This window comes from Drosophila miranda, chromosome 4 (assembly GCF_003369915.1).
Source record: "Drosophila miranda strain MSH22 chromosome 4, D.miranda_PacBio2.1, whole genome shotgun sequence".
Taxonomy (NCBI): Eukaryota; Metazoa; Arthropoda; class Insecta; order Diptera; family Drosophilidae; genus Drosophila; species Drosophila miranda.
In genome coordinates, this window is record NC_046677.1 from 31,352,766 (window position 1) to 31,376,366 (window position 23,601).

The following is a 23,601-nucleotide window of genomic DNA, read 5'->3' on the forward strand; positions in this document are numbered from 1 at the left end:
ACCGATGCTCACATCGATGTCATCGATGTTTCTCCAGCTCGAATAGATATATATCGATTGATAATTATATTTTTGCGATATATATCAGAAGTGGCTGCTCATCACTGAGCTTTCACATCCCGCTTAAAAAACTCGACGAACAAATCTTTCTGCGTATCCCACGACTTGAGCATTTATTGATTGCAAAATGCCTCCCAGCAAATCCAAGGCCCAGAAAGAAGAGCCGCAGGTTCACTTGGGACCGCAGGTTCGCGATGGCGAGGACGTCTTTGGCGTGGCCCACATCTTTTCCAGCTTGAACGACAGATTCGTCCACGTGACCGACTTGTCCGGCCGCGAAACCATGGTCCGCGTCACTGGCGGCATGAAGGTTAAGGCCGATCGCGACGAGGCTTCGCCATACGCTGCTATGCTGGCTGCTCAGGATGTCGCCGAGAAGTGCAAAATCCTCGGCATCACCGCCCTCAAAGTCAATCTGCGGGCTACTGGCTCGTTCGGGAATGAAGATTGGACGCATCGAGGACTTGACTCCCATCCCCTCGGATGGCACCCGCAGGAAGAGCGGTCGTCGTGGTCGCCGTCTGTAGGCCATATTCCATGTTGTATCTGCTATAAACATAACCCTTAACAACTATGAATAAAGTAAAATCTAGAACTTTTCTGCTATAAACCGTACTCCACTGCCTAATGCCTTATAGTATAAAGAGTGAAATATCTCTAGGTGGACCACTCCCTTGGGAGAAGATACAAATCTCATTTTATTTGTACAATAATCGTTGTAGTTGTAGTTGATATCAGACGGAAGAGTGGTCTGAGCTGTCCAACTCGTTGATGATCTCGTATTTGACATCCATTGCCTGGCTGTCCGCGATGAGAAGCCACTTCAGCTCCTTGGCGATATCGGTGGCTGGCATTTCCGGATTATTTAGCATTTTCTTGCGGAAACGACGCCTGCGCACGTTCTTGAGTGGACGAGTGATGCCATGTGGATACAAGTCATTTTGGGGCTGTTTATTGGCTGCCTCTTCTTCCGATTCTGATGACTTGCATTCGATTTCCTCTGGCTTCTCGGTGCATATGAGCATCTGGGAAATATCTGCAGTCTTGTAGAAGTTCTTCTTGTCCGTCGTCTTGTAGCTTTCCACGATTGAGGGCAGGTCGACGAGCTTCGTGTAGAGCATAGAGCCATCCAGCCAAACCTGACCCTGACGCAGGTCCTCCTTCAGTGCAATGCTCAATTTCTTGTGTACATTTCCATCCCTGATGGCCTCGTGAATGGTCTCGGCACGATCCTGCAATGCATATAATTAACATAGTAAATCGCCCATGCGGCAAGACGCAGAAGACCATATCGCTTACCTCGGGAACTCGCATTATGAATTGGCCCTCCGCCTCAGATTCGTCGCTTTTCGGCTCGCTTGTGTATTGTACATTGTTTATTGGCTCCATTTTTAATGATTCAATTTATGCTAGTTGTAAGATTTTTTTTTTGTCAAAAATACGAATTCTTTTGCCAATGACGCAGTGCTGGAAAAAGCACACTTAAACAAGTCGCTAGAGAACCACTGGTTCTGAACCAGTCACACTCTGAAGCATGATGCAATTATACAAGGTGGTCGCGTCGGGAGCCGAAGTTCGTTCGTGTTGTCCCTTATCGTCAGTGCATGCTTGCTTGTTGATGATGAAGGTTGTTCACGAACGAATTTTTTGATATATTCTTAACCCTTATGTCCCGACAACAACAAAATTATAAAAAGCATATAAAAAAAATACCATAGAATTAGAAGTAATCTTTATATATTATGTAAAAGAACATTTTAATATAACTAAAAATGTTGAAGAAAAATTATTAATGGCTGCATAAAATTTAAATATTAATATATCAGTAAAATCATTTTATTTTAAAATTGTAAAACCCACGGGCCTGCTAAGGGTTAATCAACATCAGCATATACCGTCTCACTCAAACTCACTATACTATGTGCCCTTCACTCGCACTTATTGCTAGCATACGTTAAGGGACTAACTTTTGCCGACGAGACCACCTTGTATAATTGCATCATGCTCTGAAGAACCTCCATCTTCTTCCGTGATGCACACATGGCTCACAGGAAATCCAAGGCCCAGAGCGAAGAGGCGCAGATTCAGCCCAGGATTGTAGTGGCGAGGAGGCATTAGTATTACTGCGACCCATTCGTCAACGTCCGTGAAACCATTGTCGGCGTCACTGGCGCCTTCTTCGTCGAATGGGCCTTCTGTAAGCGCTATTCCTTAATGTATCTGCTCATACAACTTAAAAGCTACAAATAAAGTAAACGTAATATCTATTCTTAAATGAATCCTGTATAATTCGGGACTGTCTGTCCAAGAGGTAGAAGTAGAAGATTGAACTCCTGCTTGTTGATGCGATCGAAAAATATAGAGTATTCTAGGGATTATTTCATTCCTAGCGTTTCTGAGAACCAGTCCAATCCTTGGGCACCCAGCGCAGGCAGGTGGCATCAATGCACAGTTGAGGTTTGGTCTTGTCTTTCCAATAATTCTCAACGACATCGCCTTTGACGCAGACAATGTATCGGCTCTTATAGTACTTGATAAGTTTCAGATGAGTCAGTGTGGATACCACATCATCTGTGCTGATGGAAGTCTTCTCAGAGATTTCACTATTGGGAGTAAAAAGCAAATAGTTAGTAGATGAATAGTCAGTGCTCTTTAGGCGTATACTTGATGGAAATGGTAATCTTGTCCTCCGCAACGTCGAGCTTCTGCTTGATGAGTACACCAAGTATGGCCTGGGCCCAGAAGGAACGATAAGAGAGGAGCCCCAGGTCCGAGAGCGGTTTCTCTGGCGAGCCGGTCTTCCCCTCACACTTTGACAACTCGTAGCTGAACTCGATGAGCAGGCGGCCATAGCCCATGCGCTGGTACGGAGGTAGAGTCAACATACAGGCCAAGTTGTTGCCGTCGCTCACCTTCTCCTTAGAGAAGTATCCCACCATATGGAAGCCGCGCGAGTCGAACACTGTCATTATGTAGAACAGGAAGGGATCCGTGTTGTGATATAGAGTCTTTTCGTCTAGAAACAGCTTGCTCAGGAGGCAGAGATTCTGCGCGTATGTCCTGCTCCGGCGTCCGTCAATCTCGAAGAACGATATTGTGTCCTTGCGGTAGATTTCCTCGCCAGGCGGATGGCGAAGATTGCATTTAATCAAATGGCGAGCCAGGCATGTGGCATTCATCACGTACTTTAGGCACCACTCGCACAAGTAGATGCACGGCTCGGCGCACATTACCTCAGGATATGGCGAAAAGTACCAGGGCTTCATGCGATGCTTTCCCAGCTCAATCCACTGCACATTCTTGATTTCACGTACAGGCTTCTTCTTCAGTTGGGATTGCTGTGCAGGGGCGTTTGGGAGATTCTTCCGCGATCGTGTAGAACGTTCCATTGCGTGGCGCTGTCGGTTGCGAGGAAACTGCACAGACGACAAGTCCAGTTCCTTCTCCTCAACCCAGTCATCCAGACGCTTGTTAACTGAAAGGCAATCAATGTTAACTAAAGACGGACTTCCCAGCCTACTCACAATCCAAGAAGTGCACATAGTATAGACGCTTGTTCCCCACTTTTTTGGTGCTCAAAATTTCCGCCATTTTCCACACATCTGGCTTTTGCATACGCACAGAGAGCGTGCAGCCTTCTGCCAACTGCGTCTGAAGATCAATAAGAGAAAAGTAATTTGGAAAGTATCAAGAGACATCCCCATTTACCGCTGATTCACATACATACGAAGTTGGCTTTAAACTCATCTTGCTTTCATCAATTATTAACTTGCGCGGCCAAATCGGGATCAACGCTGACAACTGATTTTTTTTTGTTTGCCAACGCAGATCGGGGATGCCGTATGGGCGCAATCGACTGCCGTATATCGATATGAATCTGCCTCGCAAAAGCTTTATAAGAAGTTTATGTTATTTGAGAAACAACGTTTATTAAATAATATATATTTCCTGACAGCACCTTGCATTAAATTTCTTCCTATTTGAAGTGATTTGCCTGCTGGAGTTTGTTCGATATATCGATATATGTATATCGATAAGAGGATAAGCGCTAAATAATTTAAATATTTCAACCATTTGCATTAATTTGACCATTAAAACCCTTAATTAACCTACATTCATACATTAACAGACCAATCTTTCTTTTAATTAAATTAGACCTCAATTTTTTCTTGGCGGCAATATTTCTGATATCTATCGATTATGTTGTGCGGTCACACTGAAAAAACGTGTGGCCAGCGAATTACTATATATGTATGTGTATATATATGTGTGCAGTTCGGAGCTAATTCGTGTGATTTTACACCCTTATTTTGGTGTGTTTAAATAAATTAATAATCGTGGATCGTCAAGAATCGAGGTGAAATTTTGTAAATGTAATGTGTATTTTCTCAAAATGCTGGGTTGGACGGCACATGCTGCATATTCCTACCTAAAACATGTCTATGTTTGTAGTTGAATTTTTGTTTTTTTTTCTGTTTCTTTTTGTTTGTTTTAGATGCAATAGAATCTAAGTGCAACAAGCTAATCAGTGTTTTTTTTAATGTGGTGATCTTGTGCACATTTTGGGCCTTTTGTGTGTCAACTCGTAAAATCCAACGAAATTCTCGTCAGACGCACACTCTTCCTCACCAGATTTAATGTAAGTGTATTGGCGTGCCCATTGGAAAGCTGCTGTGATATTTCATATTGGAAAACGGGCCGAAAGACTCACAGCGAAAAGAAAAATCTTGTTAAATATTAAAAATTCCTATGCCTTAGACCCCTCTGAGCTTTTAGAGCCATTTTATATGCCGCCCGGAAAGGGTTCTCCTTTCCCCCTGCAGAGCCACACACACATGAACAAACAAATGGCAAAGTTAAATTTGAAAATAATAGAAAAACTTTCTACAGTCACTCCTGGCAAACAGCAAAAGCAACAAAAACAAATAACCCTTACAATAACGCAACAAAAATGAAACTATTTCGAGTGAAATAAATCTGTTGGAATGTGCAAAACTCCTTCCAAGCGCATTGCGGCGGGCATTTTTATTTTTTGGAAGGGACTGTGCTGTGTATGGGAGAGCGAGTGAGATAGAGGGTGTGAGGGAATGAGGTCGATTGCAAGGTGTATCAATATAACGTAACGCATTTCCAGTAAGCAGAGTTTTAACATACATATTTGTTGTATAAATAGCGTGGAAGTTTTTTCTCTCCCATCCATGTGCGTTTGTGACAACAGTAATATGCACCTCGCTAGACGCGAACACCTCACCTTGTATGAAATATACCGCCAATGCTTTGCGCTTTGCCACTTCTCCTTTGCTACCCTTTGCCACTGAATGAGAGAGAGTATTCGCTTCGATGGGTTGTGTGAGTGTGAGGGAGACACGGCGACTAGGGCAAAGTAGTTCGAAAAGATACGGAGCGCGGGAGTGACGGCTGCAACTGGAAGTGGAATCATTTTTATTGCCAAATGTGTTTGTTGCTCAATTTAACTAAAAGTGCTGCCAACTCTCGCTGTCTCGTCCGCTTCGCCCTAGCATTCGCTTGCGTGCTCTAACGGCCTGTCCTGAATGGGGAATGCGAAGAGAGAGGGGGACAGAAGATACAGAAAGCGAACGAATGGTAAGAAGGCATAGAAAGGGAACGAACGGTAAATGTGCGAATGGAGGCGAAAAAGTAAGGAGTAACGAAAGGAAAGGGACGATTGCGATCGTTGATGAGCGGTGTTGTTGGTGGAAGGAAGGTATAAAGAAGGAAGTTCGAGAAGACGCATGCGAGGAGCATAATGATGACAGGCGCAGACGTACGCACACTAATGAACGTCCCAAAAGATGTACACGCTGTTCAAAGTGCTGCTGTCGTGTGCAGAAGAAGACGGAATTCTGGCATTCATTGAGAATGGGTTTTTGATATTACAATGACTCCCAGCATTAGTTGCCAATGTGAAACTGTTTCATTTGATATAAAACATTTCCTCATTAGTTTATCGAACCTCTGTTGTCTCTGTTATCATTGATCAAAATCATATATAATTTACTCTCAGGAATACTCATATTGTTTCAAACATTCCTTTTCACAGCTTCACGTATCAAAATTGATATAAGTAAATATGTTTTCATTGAAAGTTGTAGAGAGAGGGAACCAAATGAACTACGAATTGATGATCTATATAGAAAATGATATCGAGGTAAGCGGAATTGCTTTCAAAATAACCGTCTAACGTTCCATATTTTTTGCACAACAGGAATGGGATAAGGGTATTATTGCAGCCATCAAAAGGGGCAATTTCTGGATGAAACTGTCCATTGAGCGCTATAATGTCGTAAAGAATTATTTTCATTCGGAGTTCGTTGACGTGCCCGGGTCTGGGTCTGTCTCTGCAGACGACTTGGATGAGTACGAGGACTTCAGCGACGAGTTGAAGCGCCTGTTCCTGCCGGGCGGCGAACCAAAGCTAATGGAATATAAGCTCCAATACGATATCATCAAGTCGCCGAAAAATTGTCAGAACAAGGCGCCAAAGATGCGTCGTTTCCGCAAGAAAACCACCAAAACAGTGATCGATGAGTTGTTGGAAATCAGAAATGAGCTGTATTCCCCTCAGCTTGCTTTAGTTAGCAAGGAATTCAAGGTCTCCTATCCAACAGAAGAGGAGGATCCACAGGAATTGTTACCAGAAGAAGGCATAAAGGAATCAATCTTTTTCTATGAAGCTCCTTTCAACAGATCCCGCAGGCGTAGTTGGAAAGTGAAGTACTACTGAAGACAGTTCTGATATTCTGAAAAATTGTATCCAAATTTTGGCTGTGGGTTTTGTACTGGACTGCGCCCTGAATGAAGCCTTATGAAGCCCCCTAACCCCCTTTTGTTGGTCATTGAACTTATTGCCAAATTGTGACATAAATATCATGAAATTCATTTCTACAATATATATCCTGCATATCCCAACACTCATATGCATACATGGACGAATATTTATTGCAGGCATTGTTTGCCCACATTCGACTCTGTTGTCTATTTATTTGCCGCCTTCCGTTTTGTTATTGTGTTTATTCGAAACTCTCCTTCTCCCCCTCCTTTTTTCCTTTGCGAGGATTTGTTTATGGATTTTTGTTGTTCTTTTCTGTTTTTAGTGATTTGAAATCGATGCATAAATAATGGTTTCTGCCAGCGGCTCTGGTTTCCCCTTATTTCAACATTGTCGTTGCGGCCTGCTCTACGCCGATGAAGAGCTAACCGCTAGCCGTACAGTGCGTTTCACAAGTATCTGGAGATGGGGATTGGTTGGAAGCCAAAGACAAGAATGTGGAGTCTTCAATGGAAAGGAATCCCCTATTGTTAGGGGCCTCCATCGGCGAAAATCTTCCATTGTCTCTCCCTACAACTATGGAACGCACTGTAACGCTGACGGAACAAGCGGAAAATCAGTGAAATATGACAAACTTTTTCAATTGCACAATATAGGGGCATAAATTTTATACAATAAACAGGGCACAAAACAAACAGGCAACAGAAAACAAAAACAAAAACAAAACACATTCGCGGAAAAGGGGAAGGAAAAAGGTAAAGCGAGAGAGAAAACTTTAGCAAATCAACAATCAGGCAGGAGGCGGCCGAAAGGAAGGGTGCGAAAGATCGTGAAAGTTTTTGTTTTGCTTTTATTTTTTTGGTGCTGCTTTCGTGACGTTTGCCAATTGCTAAATTCCCGATGCCAATGACAATCGCCAGGGAGGGGAGCGGGAAGGTGGGAGCGAACACAACAAGGTGATGGCACGCCCATTTAGCCAGATGCCCCCGGTTCAACGCCCCCTGGCAGATAGATAGTAGCGGGGCCGGAAGGGGGGCCAGGCATGGCATGTCATGGGCTTCCACGAGGACACACAACAACGTTTACGTGACTTGTTTCATAAACAAACAGAAGGCGGAGAAAATTGGCACAAAATTGCCAATCCTTTTCGTCGGCCACGGATTGCCTGGGTGTGTGTGTGAGTGTGTGTGTGTGTTGCGGCACAGGTGGCGCCTGCCACATGTCCTGCTCTGGCCTGACATTGAGCGGCGTGAAAGTTTCGTCCTCCATTGGCGCTTTTGCATACAACTTGGTAATTGTTTCCGCCAACAATTGCTGGAGCTGCTCCGCTCCGCTCCGCTCCGCTCCTCCTTTTGGCCATTTTAATCATTCAAAATTCAAAAGTCACTGGCAGCCGCGGCATCTTAGCGCCGCATGAGAGATTGGAACGGATTGCCAGACAGATCAGGACATTCCGGGCAGATCGGAATATTCAGTGAGGGACGGGACAGGACAGGCCAGGCCCGGACGCGTCCACGGCCATTGTCTTGCGTAAGTCAACCCTTTTGGCCCACATTGCTGTCAGCCCTCTCTAAATGAGACATGAAAAGACATGAAACTTTTCTCATTATGCCACACACTGGCCCTCCCTCTCCCCCACCTTATGAGCTTCCCCAGTAATGCCAGGATCGATCATGCGACTAGAGGATACCCCAGGGACACCTCAGAGTGTGCCACAGAAGGCAGAAGGTCCCGCCTGTTACCAACCCGACACCGACCACGGCATACCCTCTTAATCTGGCAAATACCGCTTATTAAAAAGTAAAATAATCAAGGCGAAAAAAGGAAAGTTGTCGCCACTTTGCCATTGGGCTGTGGAGTGTGGGCTGTGGGCTGTGGGCTGTGGGAGGGGGATGCCTGCTGCGCGGCTGGTGCGTGTTGCAAGTTGTCCATGCAACCCATAGACAGGTGAATCAAGTTTTCTTTCCCTGCAGGAACATTTTGCGTAAGGCAAAAGTTTTCCATGCATATTCAACATCATTAGAAAGTCACGACAAAGTAGCTGAAGGCAGCAGCAAGGCAAGACAGGGACGGCGGACGGCGGACGGCGGACAAGCGCCTCTCCGACTCCACGTCCCCTCCAGGGAAAGTAACACGAACCCGTTTAAGGCGCTAAAATGGAGACCATAAATTATGTCATGGGTAGAGTCGTCTCTTAAATGCAGCTGCTGAAGGGAGTCTCCATCGGAGCTTTCTTTTAAATGCAGCTGTTGAAGGCCCTGATTGATTTCACTTCTTCAGTGGCGCAGCCTTGATGGAGGTTTAATCGGATCTTATGGTTGGGAGTGAACGAACATGTTGTTGTTAAGTATAAGATTACATGTCTCTGGAGTGTCTCTGGAGTACTCAGTACTTCCATTGCGTAAATTCTGTAATTGTGCCTTGGCGGGTTCTTGTTCTTCTTCTGTCACGGACTCTGGATCCTCCTGTTGTTCCTGTTCTCCACTCGCCGTCTCTCCTCGATATTTAAGTGTTCTGGCTGCTTTGGCTCTATTCTAGGCTGATCTCCGAGGCCTCAAGGGCGCCTACATAAGGCTGCAGCGTCGTTTGAGCCCAGCAAGGATCTTAAAGCGTTTCTTTTTGACCTCAACTGGCTGGGGCACGTCCTGTTCCTCCTCGGCTTCCTCGGGTTCCTCCGGAACCGCAGGCAGTGTCGTCAGAGGCTTTTTTGGCAGCAGCGGCTCTGTTATGGTTTCATCCTGCTCCCAACGAGGCAGCTGCTCTTCTATGCTGCTCTCACGCCAAATGCTGTCGTAGCGCTGGCCACACGATATGTTCGGCGGAGAGTTCCAGGGCGAGAAGCACACCCCTGCTTATCAATAGAACGCAAGATGGAAATCGGTTCAGATTGGATTGTAATTGATACCTACAGTTTTTGAATTTCTCAGCAAATATGTGATACGTGACGCCTGGCACAAACTCCGCCGCATAGGGATTGAGTGTGTGACCGCCTCCCGGGGCCCCAACGGCTGTCCAGGTAAAACTTCCGTCTGGACGCTCGCAATCAGGCAAGGGGCCACTGCCCCCGGGACCAGCATCGGCTGGCCCGATGGACTCATGGACTGCGGACCATAGGCGGTCCACTCCAGGCGAACGGGTCTCGCCGACTGTCAGAAGGCGGCTTCCCCCGGAGACCTCGCCGCCTTCCTCACGCTTTACTTCCTTTATAGATTCGCTATCGTTATCACAGGACATCGTTCGGCAAACTATATTCACAAAAAATAAATTATTTTTTGACTCTACGATTTCCGATTCAGACTTCACTTTGAACTGATTGAAAGGCTTTGTTCGCCTTTCGATTGTAGCTTATTACCGTGGCCTACTTTACACTATGGAATATTTGATATATTGTACATATATTTCTCTCTTTCAAGTATCCTGAGTAGGCGGAGAAAAAGGATTCCAACTCGCCAAACAATCACTGTAGAGTACGCAGGCACCTGCCGATAGTGTCATCTCTAATTTAAGACATCTGCCGCTCTCTGAGAGAGTGCCTGTATTACTCTCTCAGCTGCGAGCGGCAGATAGTCAATAAAGAGACGTGGAAATCAGAATAGCAAGCCTTTGAGAGCTGGAGAATCAGATGTTTGCGGACATCGATGTTTTCGATGTTTTGATAGCAATATATCGATGAAACATCGATGTTTCTTCAAATTGTTGCTTAAAATTAACCCATTAAGGGTATGAAATGAATATAATCAGGCAGGCTCCGTTTTTCATTTACTTTTGCGGATTACGTTTTCAGCCAAAACGTTTCGATTTCGTTTTAAGGTGCTCCAGTTTTCACATATTTTTTTTATTGATATGTTTCTTTTTTCATCGTTTCTGGCAAACAAAAACAGCTGACCTGGCTGCTTTGTAAAAATACAGCGTGATTAAAATGCCTTTTATTTTTTCAATTGCTTGTTTTGAAGCAAAACGATTGCAGAAATTACGTGATCTAAGAAGATCTAGACATCTTAGATGCAACACTTGTGTATTTAACATGTCTGACGAACTGTGAGTAACAGCATGCGTATTGAAAATTAAATTGCTAATGGTAAAGCTTTCAGATTTGTGAAGTCATTTCGGATCGACAAAAAAACTTTCAAAATGATTTTGGAGAAAGTTCAACCCCATTTAGGTGTTACCAGGAAGTTATCTCCCTCTACGCAATTGGCTTCAGTAATGCGATATCTCGCCACTGGCTGCTACCAGTGGGCAGTTGCCAAAGACCACCATATAAACATTGGACGCAGTACATTTGGAAAGATTCTTCACAAACTTATTCCGTTGATGGACAGGCTGTTATGTATTGAGTTCATTTCGTTGTAGATGAATAATCATCAATTGCAACAATCATATGAATATTTCTATCGGAACTTTAAATTGCCTTGAATTGGTGCCTGTGTGGATGGAACTCACATCAGAATACTAAAGCCTGTACAAAACCACTCCGTGTTCTATAATAGGAAATGATTTTATAGCATGAATGCCATGGTGGTGTGTAACTACAACATGGAGATAATTGCTATTGATGCCACGCACCCTGGTTCCTGCCATGACTCCATCATTTGGAATCACTCCCCTGCTAGGGAATATTTATCCACGACCATTAATGGGTTTGTTTTGGCTGATTCGGGCTACGCTCTAGAGAGTTTTGTTCTGACTCCTTATAGGAGCGCGGAGATAGCCACCTATCAGCACAGATTCAACATAAAGCATACTGGAGCACGAAATATTATAGAACGCACCATTGGAGTCCTTAAAAGCCGTTTCCGTTGCTTGCAACGCACTTTAAATTACCCACCAATATTTTGTTTGTTTGTATGCTGTGCCCTGCACAATATTTGTAGAAGACGTAATGTCTTAATCGAGGAGGATGTTCGATTTGACGACCCTTTAGACACTGAAAATGAATTCGACGACACTGAAAATAATGGATCATCTATACGCGATGAAATAGCTCAGGCCATTCCTTATTAAAATGCAAAATTTTTCATGTTTTCTTCTTTATGTCATTCGATATTCTTTATAACTAATAAAGCTAAGTTTCACAAAAAAACTAATAGGAAACTAATTATTTCGCAAATTTGTCCAAAATTTGGCTAAATTTGTCTACAAGCGCCTTTTGGACCTCGAGCTTCTCCTTCTCTAACGATTCCATTCGTTCGAAATGTTCCGAAATTTTCTTGGAAATTGCCGACATTTCATACAGCTGAGCAGCGCAGAGATCGTTGAGGTCCATGGTCTGCGCTGGTCTAGTTCGACGGCGCTTCGGCATGGGCTCCTCCTTCTCTGAGGGTAGTACAAATTCTAGAGGCTGCGCCTCTCTCCTCTCTTTGTTCGACGGCCGCTGGTAGTCTCTCCAGCTCTGTTACTTGCTCTGTTAATTGCTCTGTTACTTCCTCTGTTACCTGCTCTGTTATCTCTACAGCCTCTGTTGCGCTCTGCGGCTTCCCACCGAAACCCACATGCATTTCTTTGAATGGTAAAATTTTGTGTAAATACTAAACCAATTTCCAAAACTAATTACAGACCCCATTTTAAAATCATTTAGAGGTTAATTTACTTTGCCTTTCTATGAGCTTTAATGGCTAGTCTGCTTGCTTCATTAATCCAATTTCGTGTACTATTTGAACAGACAAAAACACTAGAATTTCGTAAGCAAATAATCAGTTTATACTCCTGGTACTTGGGATGTGCCCTGCCTTCCAGTGGAATTTCCATACACCCACAGAATATTCACGGAATATTCATTTAATTTGATTTATAAATTGTTGGTTGAACTGTCACTTTTTCCCTGGTGCTGCAGCGGGGTGCGGGACGGCGCAGGGGGCATGCCACAAATCAAATTTGACAAAAATGTTTAATTAAATACTACAACTTACAACAAAGTTTAATAAGCCGTATAAATAAATTAGAATACTACTCGTTCGTACATATTTATCCTGAAAATCCTCTCGCTTTTCGCTCTTCACTTGTGTGTGCGTTTTTGTGGGTGAAATTTAATTTTGTGAAAACCGCAAATTGGCAACAATTTTCATTTCGGGGGCAAATACACAAGACTCCCAGATTCCCAGACTCCCAGATGTTTTGGATTGGACTCTCTCGCTGTGGATTTTAATTGATTTGCGCTCAATATTTATTGATTTCATTTTGTCAACAGTTGTTGCCAGTCGCCGAACCGCAAAGAACCGCAAAGAACCGCAAAGAACCCTAGGCCCCCAGCCACAGCCACAGCCACAGCCCCAGACTTCAGACCAAACTTGAGCTCATTATGGGGACTACCCCTATGTAAAATATATGACTTTATTGTACCCTTTAGTGGCATAGCATGTTGTAGGGTATGATGTGCCCAAGAATAGGATTGTAACAGCCAGAAGGAAGGGGTTTTTGATCGCTGGGAGCCTGTGTGGATCCTCAAAGGAGGTCCTCCTCCCACCCACCTGATTACCAAGTATCTCCGCGTTGCAACACTCCACCAAGTGGCATTGTCCCTTTGTTGAATTTATTCCATATGTGTGCGGGCTAATTTGCATGTGCGAGTGTGTTAAAACATAAATTAGCTGACTCTGCCACGCCCACGCCCCACATGGCACAGTGGCCCCACGCAACTTAGCCAGTCGTTAGCCATTTGCTTAATTTATGGCCAATGGATTGCTGCATTCGCGCATAGAATCGAGAACTAATAGCGGTTTTTACTGTTTTTAGTTATTTGCACAAATTACTTGCGCTAATTTATTGGCCAGCCAGTTACCCAGTCGGCCATCCAGTTAGCCAGCCCTTGAATGGCCGTTTTGTGGCCAGCAGAATTCTGCTATAAAAATTCTCTGTGGCTTAGCTAGAGATCGGGGGATATTTTAATTGAAATTACATATTGGAAAACGTATCAAAGAAAAGGTTTATTTAGAGACTAAATGCAATGTTTAATCCCTGAATTTATGGCAAAAACTAAACCTCGAGACAAATGGTTTTACCTTTCGGCAGCACCTCAAAAAGATCATCCACAAAAGTGAATCAAATTCATAATTGGCTCGATTCAGACTCCTTTCAGACGCTTTTCCCCTCTGCAGATGGGACTTATTTATTCCTTCCATTCAATCAAATGGAAACCCCTTTTTCCGCCAGGACTGTCAACTGTTTTCCGTACGGTTAAGGGAGTATCAATTAAAGCTCTACAAAAAGTTGGCTACAGCATAATGACGGCTTTTGTTTTCATCAATTTCACTCTGCCAGTCATTCAGTCACTCAGTCTTTCGGTCATTCAGTCACTCGGTTGGGGCTTCTCTGGGGTGCTTCTGTGTGTCTGTGTGTGGGGGGGGACTTCGAATCCCCCCTTGGCTGCCGTTTGTTGCCCGTTGATTTTATATATTCAAATTAGTTCGTTTGCACGAGTGGCACTCGAACGAAAGCGTCGTACGGCTGTGATATTTTCCCAACTACGGCTGACTGACCAACCAGCCAACCTAACGAACGACCCCAAGCCCCGACCCCAACCTGAATCCCAGGCGAATCCAATTCAATCCGTCCCCGGAGTGGGCTCCACAGAGAGCGAGCGGGAGAGAGCGAGTGGGGAACGAGAGGGCTATCAAGTTGCCTGTGAAGTGCTTATCCTCAAATCAGTGACACTTGAATGTGCAGCACAAGTGACTGACCAAGTGGGTGACTGACTAGGACTACGACTGCCAGCATGGACGAACGGGGCAGGGTACCAGTCCTACGTCTAGCTCCCATTTCGAGTGCGAAGACTTCCCTTCATTTATTTACTGTGCCATTGCCAGGGCCAACTGTGGAACTGAAACTGAAACTGGCCAACAGCTCGAGTGTTGTTTGTGTCCCCTGATTGAGTATAACTAAATAAGAGTCGCCGCTTCTCAGCCACTCCGCCACTCCGCCACTCCGCCACTCTGCCGCTCCCCCGCTCTTGTGCTCTTTTCCAGCGATTTATTTGCACCGTGGGATAAGCTTGATGATTTCTCTTACTAGTGGCTTCAAAATCGTATCAATTGGAGACAAAGACAAGGACAAAGAGGTGTCAATAAGCATTCATATCGATATTTACATTACGATTGCTGTTTGCATTAGTTTGTATCTTTAAATCAATAACAAACCACCTATGCTCCTATACTGCAAATGCTGACGTTCGGCAGCGCTGCTGTCTCGATCTGCAGCCGCCGCTTCGGCTTCTGCTTTGATCCTCTGCCGCCGCTTCGGCTTCTGCTTAGACCTGCAGTCGCCTCTTCGGCTTCTGCATTGATCCTCTGCCGCCGCTTCGGCTTCTGCTAAGACGTGCAGCCGCGGTTTCGGCTCCTGATTTGATCTGCAGCCGCCACTTCGACTTCGGATTTGAGCTGCAGTCGCCGCTTCGGCTTCTGCTTTGAACCTCTGCCGTCGCTTCGGCTTCTGCTTAGACCTGCAGTCGCCTCTTCGGCTTCTGCTTAGATCTGCTGCCGCCGCTTCGGCTTTTGCTTGCATCTGCCTTCGTCTCCCTGTCGTCATTCTCTGCTAATCTCTCACCGCTCTGCTTGCATATCGGACTCGTGCATAAACATTTCTTCTGTCGCGCAAAAGAGCAAGCAATCGTTTTCCGCTAAGCCACCTGTATAGCGTTCAACTCTCATCGTTCTATTCAATTCCAATGTAAATAGTTGCCAAAAAAGCTTGGCATCTCAATCGGTATTTACATATGAAACTTTAGTAATCCCTTCCACCCTTCCGCTCTATAGATTATATAGCGTTCGACCGACCTAATCTGCCTGCATTCGAGAAACCCTTTCCTGGCGATCTCAAATTTGATAAATCGAAATTACATTCAGTGCGGAATGCGCAGCAATTTTTAAGCCTACCTAACGTTGATGGGGTACCCCCAGGATAGCCCCCAAAATGGGGTCAGGAGTCAAGTCGAACCCCTGCCGGAGCCGGGCGCAACTTATTTATAGTTGTCCGTGGAATGGCGACGCAATTTATCGTCATTAGCGCAGGGTCTCGTCGCCAACGAAATTTTCACTTGCAATTTTCACGAGCTGAAATGAAAATGCCTGCGGTGCTGTTGGTCCGTCCAGTGGTTCGGTTCAGTGTTTAGGCCTGGCTGGTGTTGGGTCCCTTTGCCTTTGTTAATGATGGCAGCGGAGAATAGGACAAAATGGAGGACCAGAACCAGGAATCGACTGAGGAAAGGAGACGACAACAACGGTAATGATGATTACTGACGGTTTTAAATCATTCGCTAATTATTGCAATTGTTGCTCGCCTTTTCCTCGGAATGCCTCAAGGCTTGCCCCCCACCCGAATAATTGATGATGGGAGGCCAAAGGACGAAAACTGCTAATCAAATTCTGAAAGAGTTGATTCGCTTTTTGAGAAATTCGAGTGCCAGCAAAAGCACATGCATAATTTCCCCCATTTTCCTTTGTGTGTGTGTGTGGGGGGGGGGGGGGGGGGCAATAGGGAAAGCAATTGCACGGGCAATTTGCACACGGGGGGACAAGCAACGAAAGGGAGTTTCCAGCGAACGAATACCCACAGCAATCAACCTAATTTATTATACACATCCACATCCCCATCCACATCCATCTATCCACCCAGTCACAGACCCCCTCGAAAAACCACATCGATTGGCCGCCCCAGCGATGACGACGACTGTCATTCACGAATGTTATGAATGTTATGAATGTTATTAATTTCAATTGCCATTTTGTGCAGAATGCAGAACAGTGCAGCAGCCAGAAGCCAGCAGCCGCAGTTGTGGCTGCGGTTTGTATCCTTTTTTTGTATCTATTTCTCGGTTACTTTGAAGCCCTTGAGCCCCGCTAAAAACATTTTAAATTAGTCCTTTTCCTGTGCTGTCTGCTCTTTGCGGTTTATCGAAAACAGGATAAAGGAAACACTTTTGTGAGAGTGGTGTTTGGGTGTCGGAAGGTAAGGTTATGCCTAGAAATGGGTAAGAATTCTACCAACTAAAGGTTGGTTCTCCCCCCTGTGGGACAACAAACAGTATGGGATATGGGAAAACCATGGGAGAATTCCTACAGGCAACAGGAACAGGTGCAAAACCCTGCAAAGATTGTCTCTGTGACTTGTGGCAAAAGCCTTGAAAAATCACCTTAAGAAAAGTAATAATTGCCAAATACTTGAAATTGTAGAAATCAGATGAAAATGTTAAACATAAACAATATAGAAAAGACATATCCCATATCCCATTGATGTTCCATTTTTTTGTGTATCTGAAATTGTTCCTCTCTTCCCAACTCTCAAAATTCCGAAATTATAGAAATATATAAACATCTCCCATAATCGAAAGAAAGATCTGCAGATCTACTTTTATTCAAATGGCGTTCCAATAGGCCTGCAGAAGTTCTCAGTATGAAACCGAATTTTACTCCAAGTGCAAGAATGTCGTGATGGAACTGTTCAAGAAACCAAAGGATAAAGGATAAAAAAAATATTATATTTAAATTACATAACATTTTGGGGATGTTGGGGGATGCATAAATGTATCCATGTTGTATTTTATAATCTTTCCTGTTTTACGATTACCCTGAATTACGATCCATTAATATTCGTTCCTTGTTCCGAGTTGATCTTGAAAACTATCGGAATTAAACTTGAAAAATAATTGTATTCAGAATCCTTTTTGCTGGCAGGCACACGTGCCCTTGCCCCTGCCACTCCCCCGTAGTGGCAGGGCGGGCTAATGCCCACACATTGGCACATACGTGAGCCCACGGACACAGACAAACAACTCATTTCGCTCAGTGAACTCAACAATAAGCATAAAAACATTCATCACTGATTCACTACGTGATCTGGTTTGTCAATCATGTATGTACTCGGATGATGGCCTAGGTGTGGAGAGGGGAGAGTGCGCCCCAGAGATGGGGCAGGCAGCCAGGCAGCGCAGGAGGTGGCTTGGTGATGATGATATGAGTGCTCCTGGTGCTTCTGTTGCTGCTGCTGATGATGATGATGAATATATGAGTGCTGCTGATTGAATATCAACGCTCGGGCACAAAAGGAATTCCATCCTCCGTCCACAACGAGTGCTTGTTGGCCTTCTTTTAACACTTTCCGTGCTCGTTTCGGGCTTCCTTTAACACTTTTCCTGCTCGTTTCCGGCTTGATTTTCCCCCAGTCAGTGCCCCCGCCCTCTGTATCCACTATCTGTACTATTTGGGAAGCATATTCTATATTCTCTGCGCTAGTCAACGTCAACTGTCAGATTTTCGTTGTGCCAGCATAAAAATGTTAAAATAATTTGCCGCACAGACATCCTATAGACAGGGCCCAGGGTCTTCCCTACTGTTCGTTTGGCTTTACCTTCAGTTTTGGGTTGCCCCCCCCCCCCCGTGCCCCCGTGCCACCATCTCTATCGCCAGTCCGTAGTCCCCTTTTCAGCAGTAACATTATCTCCCATTTGTCGCATACAATCTGCTTGCCTTTTTCCCCCCACACTTTCTCCTCCTCTGGTTTTTTTTTTCCATGTTTTTGCCGTTGTTATAGTCATTTCCGGTGACAGTGTAATATTGTAATATGCTTATGTCTCTGTCGTCTGTCGTCTACCGCCCCCTGCCAGGGTCTGTCTGTCAGTTTTTAGGGGGGCGGGGGGTGAAACCCTTGTAAATGTGGGCTTAGATACTGTAGATATAGATACACTAACTGTTTCATGTAGATACATTCCTAGTTCCTGCATTTTCTGTTAATTTTTTTGTTTTGTTGGGAATGTTTTTTTGGGGAAACGAAGAAGAAATCAGAGAAAATCATACAAAAAAATGATTGTAAATTATTCGATTGTATCTGGCATCTCATGTATCTTTGCTCCAGCTCGTATATAGTGTATTTTCCCTTAAATCTAGTATTTTTGTTGGGTTTTCTTGCATCGTCAGCTGTAAAGTTATTTACTGTTGGGTTGGGTTTTTGTTTTTCAGAAATCAATCAAATCAAATGCGATGACAACCGATACGAAACCCCATATCCTTGAGTGGTGAAGGGGGAGGGGGAGGGGGAGTGTGGGATTTTGATCAAATTAAAAGAGAACCAATATTTCTTCCTATCGGAGTGGGTTAAATATAGGTTTTAGAGACACACCGAGACAACGAGACACCGAGAGAGACATTGGCATTGCAATTTGAAGACAAGCCGTTGAAATGCATTTCGTGTTGCATGTGTCTCTGCCCCTGCCCCTACCCCTCCCTCCGAGTGTGTGTGTGTGTGTGTGTGTGTGTGCTTCATGTTCCAAGGCGGAACCCAACCCATTTACTCGCACACACCCCGTTACGTGCTAAGAATTTTAATTAACAGATAAATCAATAAGAAATATGGACGACGGCTGTCAGTGCGACTCTCTCTCCCTGAATGTCTTCCCCCTGCCACCGCCACAGCCCCTGCCCCTGCCACACACACACACACACACACATTCACCCAGAGTCTCTGTTTGAAGAAATACAGTCCCGCCAACAAAATAAACTCCTGACGCTGGCTGCCAGTCGTCTATGTCTATATTTCCAGGCCAGAAGACCTGCTCCCAACCCATCTCTCCCTGACAGCCTCTTGCGGCAGTTGCAGAAAAGCGCAAGTGCTAAGCCTCTGGTCGGAAAATGGCCAACAGCCAGGGGGGCAGGGGCAGGGGGATAGAGGGGGAGACTGCAGAGAAATTAGAGAGAGAGAGAAAAGGGCAGTTAAAATTGCAACTTCAGCAGCAGCAGCAGCAGCAGCAGCAGCAGGCAGGCAGGAGGAACAGCAGCTGCATTTACTGCCAGCGGCTTCTTGGCCATGGACAGACCTGGCCTTGGGGTTAAACAGAAAGACTTGGCCAACACCAGGCAGGCAGCCCCTGCGGTTCCGTCCAGGCTAAGCTGTGGCATATTTTAGAGGAAATTGTGTCAATGTTTATTCATATCTGGGTATCTAGAGGAGTCTTTCCTTTAAGACAACATTTACCACTTGAAACAGGGGTCCTTTCTTCGTTTGAGGCACCTCAAGATGCCTTGAACATGGCGGATAAGTAGATAGATACAGAAATACGGGCATGCACCTTCCAGCAAACACATTTTTTAATTATAAAAGTATTATTTTAATTTCGAGAGCATAAATCTGTGGACAACTCCCTTCGGAGCTGGGAGCTTGGAGCCGGGAGCTTGGCTGCCTGCCACTCGATTCCCCCATGCCCAGCGGAGAAGCGCAGCCCCTGCCCAGCGGAGTCGACACCATTCTGCTGCCTGCTGCAAGGCCCGTCCCGTCCTTCGGATGCTGCAAATGCTGCAATAAATAGAATTACAGTCAAGTGCTTGATAACTTGCTAAAATGCACAAGGCGTCAGGCGCCAGGCGCAAGGAGCAAACGGAACTTGGTGCATGCCACACGGCCTCGGACTCCGGGGCTGCGTCTCAGGTGCACTGAAATTTATTATTTAATGAAAAAGAAAAATGTACAGACTGGAGAACACTCCTGGCCACGTATTAATGACGCTCTTAAGCGACGGCTCGGCCTGGGCACCGTTTGCAATATTTAATGACAGGACGTGCCACAAGTCGCAGCGGCAGAGCACTGCCGCCCTATTAGGCAGGACATCAGATATATATCCATGGATATGCGGAACATTCCGCTCTCCTGCAGAGCCCACACCTGGCGGACGGGCAGACGGGCAGTCGGGAGGACGGGCAGACCAAAAGTTTAATTTGAATTTAATAGAAAAACTTCTGCACAAAGCAACAATTTGAACAGTGTGGGAGTGGGGCATTTGGGGCACTCGAAGCGGGGAGTACCCTAGACTTTGGCCCATGGACACGTATGATTGATCTGAATGCCACAACGGACCACCTTCCAGGCCAAAACTGCTCCACTTTCGAGGGTATCTGCAGTTAAAACATCCAAAAGTTTGCAGCAATAACAATGTGGGTGGAGGGGAGAGGGGGGTCCGGGGAGCCAGGGCCGAAATGGAAGCCAAAAACCAACTGCCAGACAACCAAATTTGCTGCGTTTCGTTTGGCATTCAACGGAAATAGTTTTCCAAATACAATATATACACAAAATATACAGAATATATGTATATACGAATATATGGGGACGTGTGTATGCGACCAGGGAAAATGTTTTATGGCATTCGTGATTGTTGTGTCATTAAGTTGAAATTGTGTAGGTGGTCGGACAGGACAGGACACGGAGAGACGGACGGACAGACGGACGGACAGACAGGACTATCAAACGCACACAGACCACGATGGGGGCCGACTGGCGGGGGGCGTGGCCGGACAATGGCTGACCAATTTTATTTCTATTTCCAAAGTGGAACCAAAAAAGTTGTAATCGAAAAAGTGCCGCCGTCTCTCTGTGCTCCTAGTTTTATGGCCAGGCTTGTGCCCTGCCTTCTCCCGCCTTCATTTCTTTTGTTTCTCTTCCTTTTTTTTATAATTATTTTGTGCCAAATTTATTTATGGCTCGTGATCTTGGCCTTAAACAGGACATACAGGATAAAGTTTGGCCCTGAAAGCGGCAGATGGAAAGTGCGTTTCATCAAGGGAGAGACGAAAATCAAGGCAGGGCTTGGAGTAACACAAAAACGGTGTAAAGTTCCCATAAACGAATGGCACCTTGGGCATTAAAAGACGCGGAGTCGAGGTATCGACAGATCGGTTTGCTTTTAAGTGTGAAAATTCCCAAAAAATACCGAAGATTAAAGTAAACGAAACAAAAGCCATTCAAAATGCAGGAAACAAGACGCAAAGCCTTACGCCACCGAAACGCACTGCACTCGTTTGGGCCTTCAATAATTTGTGTACAAATTCTTTGTCCTGCGTTGGCGGTGGAGAGGTCCCTTTATGACCATGAAAATGCCAGCCAAGAGACAGGGAGAGGGAGGGATAGAGGGAGGGAGATAGAGATAGGCCAGGGCCATGGCCAGGACCAGGGCCGGGAAGAGGAAAAGGAAGTAGAACTCGCATTCACCTTGGCTTTTGGCGCTTTCCACGCCCGTTCATTCATATTTCCCTCAGGACAATGGTGTGTGTGTGTGTGGGTGTGTGTGTGGGTGTTGGTTCCCTACAAGTTTTGGATGAGCATTTGGCCTTTTGGGCGGATGTGGCTTAGGAAGTAATGATGGAAGTTTTGTTTCAATTCAAAGGAAATTCAGTTGGCATTTGACTCCAAGCGAACCAGATCCAAAATGCATCTGTAAACACTTTTGGGATGTACATATCTATCTCCACCGCATAGTGTATTCCCCATTTCGTTGGGCCTTCCCCCAGTGTGTGCCCTGCCCTGTTGTTGTTGTTGTTGTTGTTGTGCTGTTGATATTTGGCAGCTTTTCTTTGGCTCGTTTTATTCTGTTGCTGGGCTTATTAAATATTCAAAGGCAACTTCAGTGGCGCCAATGCTGGATGCTGGCTGGTGGCTGCTGACTGCTGACTGCTGGATCCTGCCTCCAATGCAACAAGCCAAAAATTAGTTTAATCTGAGATTTCTTTCGACACAGTACGGCACTCAGGTGATGGCCCCTAGCTACAACGGTATACATATACATATATCTGCATATATTTTCAATTTCTTTTCAATTTTGTGCCTAGCAATTCCGTATATTGTTTACGTGGCGGCCTTCTCCCACACAGCCTCCTATGTACCGTATTATCTATATGTGTGTGTGTGTAATATTTGCATACATTTTGCGGTGACTGTTGCTGCTGCTGTTGTTGTTGAAGGAAATTGCGCATACGCCGCGTTCTGTTTTCCCCGTCTTTCTGTGTCACCAGAGTCGCCCCCCCTCTATCACCCCTCCGCAGAGGCAGCAAATCAATTTGGCCTGCATATTTGCATAATAAGAGATGAGAGAGAGAGAGAGAGAGAGAGAGACCTCCAGTTTGTTTGTCACTCAGCCAGCCTGTCACTTGATCAATATGTGGATGGCGTGCTCATAAAATGATTTCCCCGCAAGCTGATATTCCTCACACGTTACGTCTTTGCTGGGTGGAAAAGTATAGGTTGAGTGTAATGTAAAATATATCGAAGAAAAGCCATCGGTGGACAACCCATCGTGTAAGAACAGCCCCTGTTGTACCTAAGCTTTCTTCCGGAATTACCTTGTTTTCTTGTGCCACAAACTGTGGCAGCAGCAGCAGGATGAAGTGTCATAGGGGTCAAGGAGTTGTGTGACTGAAAGTGCCAAATCGCAAATCGCAGAATGCGGCATGCGGCATGCGGCATGCGGCAGGGCATGGCGTATCTTCGTGTGCCAAAAATATTCAACAAATGTTTCCAGTCAGCAGCAGCATTCAGGCCGTAGAAGGGGCATAAACACAATCTGGCACAACAACAAAAATAGGGAACAGAAAACAGAAAAGAAACCGAAATGAATATAGTGGAATAATGACTTTATTTGGATATAGATATATGTAGATGTAGAACAAATGAATATATCTCTGAATAAGGTTGAATATTGGGATTGGGATTGGGGAAAGAAAGTGTCTTTTGGGAGGGGGTTTTCTCTGTGAATATTTATTTCAAATATTCGGGATCAGTTTTAAACATATTTCCAATCGAATCAATCAATATATGTGGGTATCTATTTCAGGGTTGAATATTTAATTTTTAGTTAATGTTGATGTGTGATATTTATTTATTTGCAACGAGGTTAGCGCTAAAACTATTGACCTGGTTTATTTAAGTATAGCACTGATTAGCAATCACCTTCGGCTACTAATGTCTTTTTGTTGTACGTCGTTAGGGGTTTTCCGCACAATCTC

The 23,601-nt window shown here is 45.0% G+C and overlaps 4 protein-coding genes, 1 long non-coding RNA gene and 1 pseudogene across 11 annotated transcripts; 3 read left to right on the top strand and 3 right to left on the bottom strand.

Annotated features, from left to right (window-relative positions):
* The first annotated feature begins 85 nt into the window (after positions 1 to 85).
* LOC108161491 lies at positions 86 to 669 on the top strand (annotated as a pseudogene).
* Positions 670 to 716: 47 nt separating this feature from the next.
* Positions 717 to 1,567, bottom strand: LOC108161562 (transcription initiation factor TFIID subunit 7-like). The gene is made up of 2 exons (XM_017295847.2): positions 1,360 to 1,567; positions 717 to 1,292 (listed from the first exon to the last, which is right to left on the bottom strand). The coding sequence occupies exons 1-2, from the start codon at positions 1,447 to 1,449 to the stop codon at positions 795 to 797; spliced, it is 588 nt and encodes a 195-aa protein (XP_017151336.1). The 5' UTR covers positions 1,450 to 1,567; the 3' UTR covers positions 717 to 794.
* Positions 1,568 to 2,032: 465 nt separating this feature from the next.
* LOC108164300 (histone acetyltransferase Tip60-like) lies at positions 2,033 to 4,017 on the bottom strand. 3 transcript variants are annotated; one of them, XM_017299946.2, is made up of 4 exons: positions 3,769 to 4,017; positions 3,585 to 3,711; positions 2,725 to 3,535; positions 2,033 to 2,663 (listed from the first exon to the last, which is right to left on the bottom strand). In XM_017299946.2, exons 1-4 carry the CDS (start codon positions 3,805 to 3,807, stop codon positions 2,447 to 2,449), a joined length of 1,194 nt encoding a protein of 397 aa, XP_017155435.1. In that variant the 5' UTR covers positions 3,808 to 4,017; the 3' UTR covers positions 2,033 to 2,446. The 3 variants fall into 3 exon arrangements, with proteins under 3 accessions (XP_017155435.1, XP_017155438.1, XP_017155436.1); XM_017299949.2 differs by having other exon boundaries at positions 2,034 to 2,663; positions 3,788 to 4,016; XM_017299947.2 differs by having other exon boundaries at positions 2,035 to 2,663; positions 3,784 to 4,016.
* Positions 4,018 to 4,313: 296 nt separating this feature from the next.
* LOC108164280 lies at positions 4,314 to 6,879 on the top strand. 3 transcript variants are annotated; one of them, XM_017299928.2, is made up of 4 exons: positions 4,314 to 4,417; positions 4,556 to 4,699; positions 6,122 to 6,229; positions 6,287 to 6,879. In XM_017299928.2, the coding sequence occupies exons 3-4, from the start codon at positions 6,152 to 6,154 to the stop codon at positions 6,803 to 6,805; spliced, it is 597 nt and encodes a 198-aa protein (XP_017155417.1). In that variant the 5' UTR covers positions 4,314 to 4,417; positions 4,556 to 4,699; positions 6,122 to 6,151; the 3' UTR covers positions 6,806 to 6,879. The 3 variants fall into 3 exon arrangements, with proteins under 3 accessions (XP_017155417.1, XP_017155418.1, XP_033249686.1); XM_033393795.1 differs by having other exon boundaries at positions 4,332 to 4,433; XM_017299929.2 differs by lacking the exon at positions 4,556 to 4,699 and having other exon boundaries at positions 4,324 to 4,417.
* Positions 6,880 to 9,110: 2,231 nt separating this feature from the next.
* LOC108161470 lies at positions 9,111 to 10,443 on the bottom strand. Of its 3 annotated transcripts, none has more exons than XM_017295737.2 (3): positions 10,203 to 10,443; positions 9,760 to 10,095; positions 9,111 to 9,701 (listed from the first exon to the last, which is right to left on the bottom strand). In XM_017295737.2, exons 2-3 carry the CDS (start codon positions 10,082 to 10,084, stop codon positions 9,415 to 9,417), a joined length of 612 nt encoding a protein of 203 aa, XP_017151226.1. In that variant the 5' UTR covers positions 10,085 to 10,095; positions 10,203 to 10,443; the 3' UTR covers positions 9,111 to 9,414. The 3 variants fall into 3 exon arrangements, with proteins under 3 accessions (XP_017151226.1, XP_017151225.1, XP_033249672.1); XM_017295736.2 differs by having other exon boundaries at positions 10,154 to 10,442; XM_033393781.1 differs by lacking the exon at positions 10,203 to 10,443 and having other exon boundaries at positions 9,112 to 9,698; positions 9,760 to 10,176.
* Positions 10,444 to 10,569: 126 nt separating this feature from the next.
* Positions 10,570 to 11,937, top strand: LOC117188984. Its single transcript, XR_004473042.1, has 2 exons — positions 10,570 to 10,888; positions 10,942 to 11,937. It is a non-coding gene; the product is annotated as an uncharacterized LOC117188984 (long non-coding RNA).
* Positions 11,938 to 23,601: the final 11,664 nt, after the last annotated feature.

Bases quoted from the DNA above. Each gene is read 5' to 3' on its own strand.
- LOC108161562 (XM_017295847.2), bottom strand. From the start codon at position 1,449: ATGGAGCCAATAAACAATGTACAATACACAAGCGAGCCGAAAAGCGAC. The intron at 1,293-1,359 runs GTAAGCGATATG...TATGCATTGCAG, and splicing joins TCATAATGCGAGTTCCCGAG to GATCGTGCCGAGACCATTCA.
- LOC108164300 (XM_017299946.2), bottom strand. From the start codon at position 3,807: ATGAGTTTAAAGCCAACTTCGTATGTATGTGAATCAGCG. The intron at 3,712-3,768 runs GTAAATGGGGAT...ATTGATCTTCAG, and splicing joins CGTATGTATGTGAATCAGCG to ACGCAGTTGGCAGAAGGCTG. The intron at 2,664-2,724 runs GTATACGCCTAA...TACTCCCAATAG, and splicing joins AAGATTACCATTTCCATCAA to TGAAATCTCTGAGAAGACTT.
- LOC108164280 (XM_017299928.2), top strand. From the start codon at position 6,152: ATGTTTTCATTGAAAGTTGTAGAGAGAGGGAACCAAATGAACTACGAA. The intron at 6,230-6,286 runs GTAAGCGGAATT...TTTGCACAACAG, and splicing joins ATATAGAAAATGATATCGAG to GAATGGGATAAGGGTATTAT.
- LOC108161470 (XM_017295737.2), bottom strand. From the start codon at position 10,084: ATGTCCTGTGATAACGATAGCGAATCTATAAAGGAAGTAAAGCGTGAG. The intron at 9,702-9,759 runs GTAGGTATCAAT...TCTATTGATAAG, and splicing joins TGCTGAGAAATTCAAAAACT to CAGGGGTGTGCTTCTCGCCC.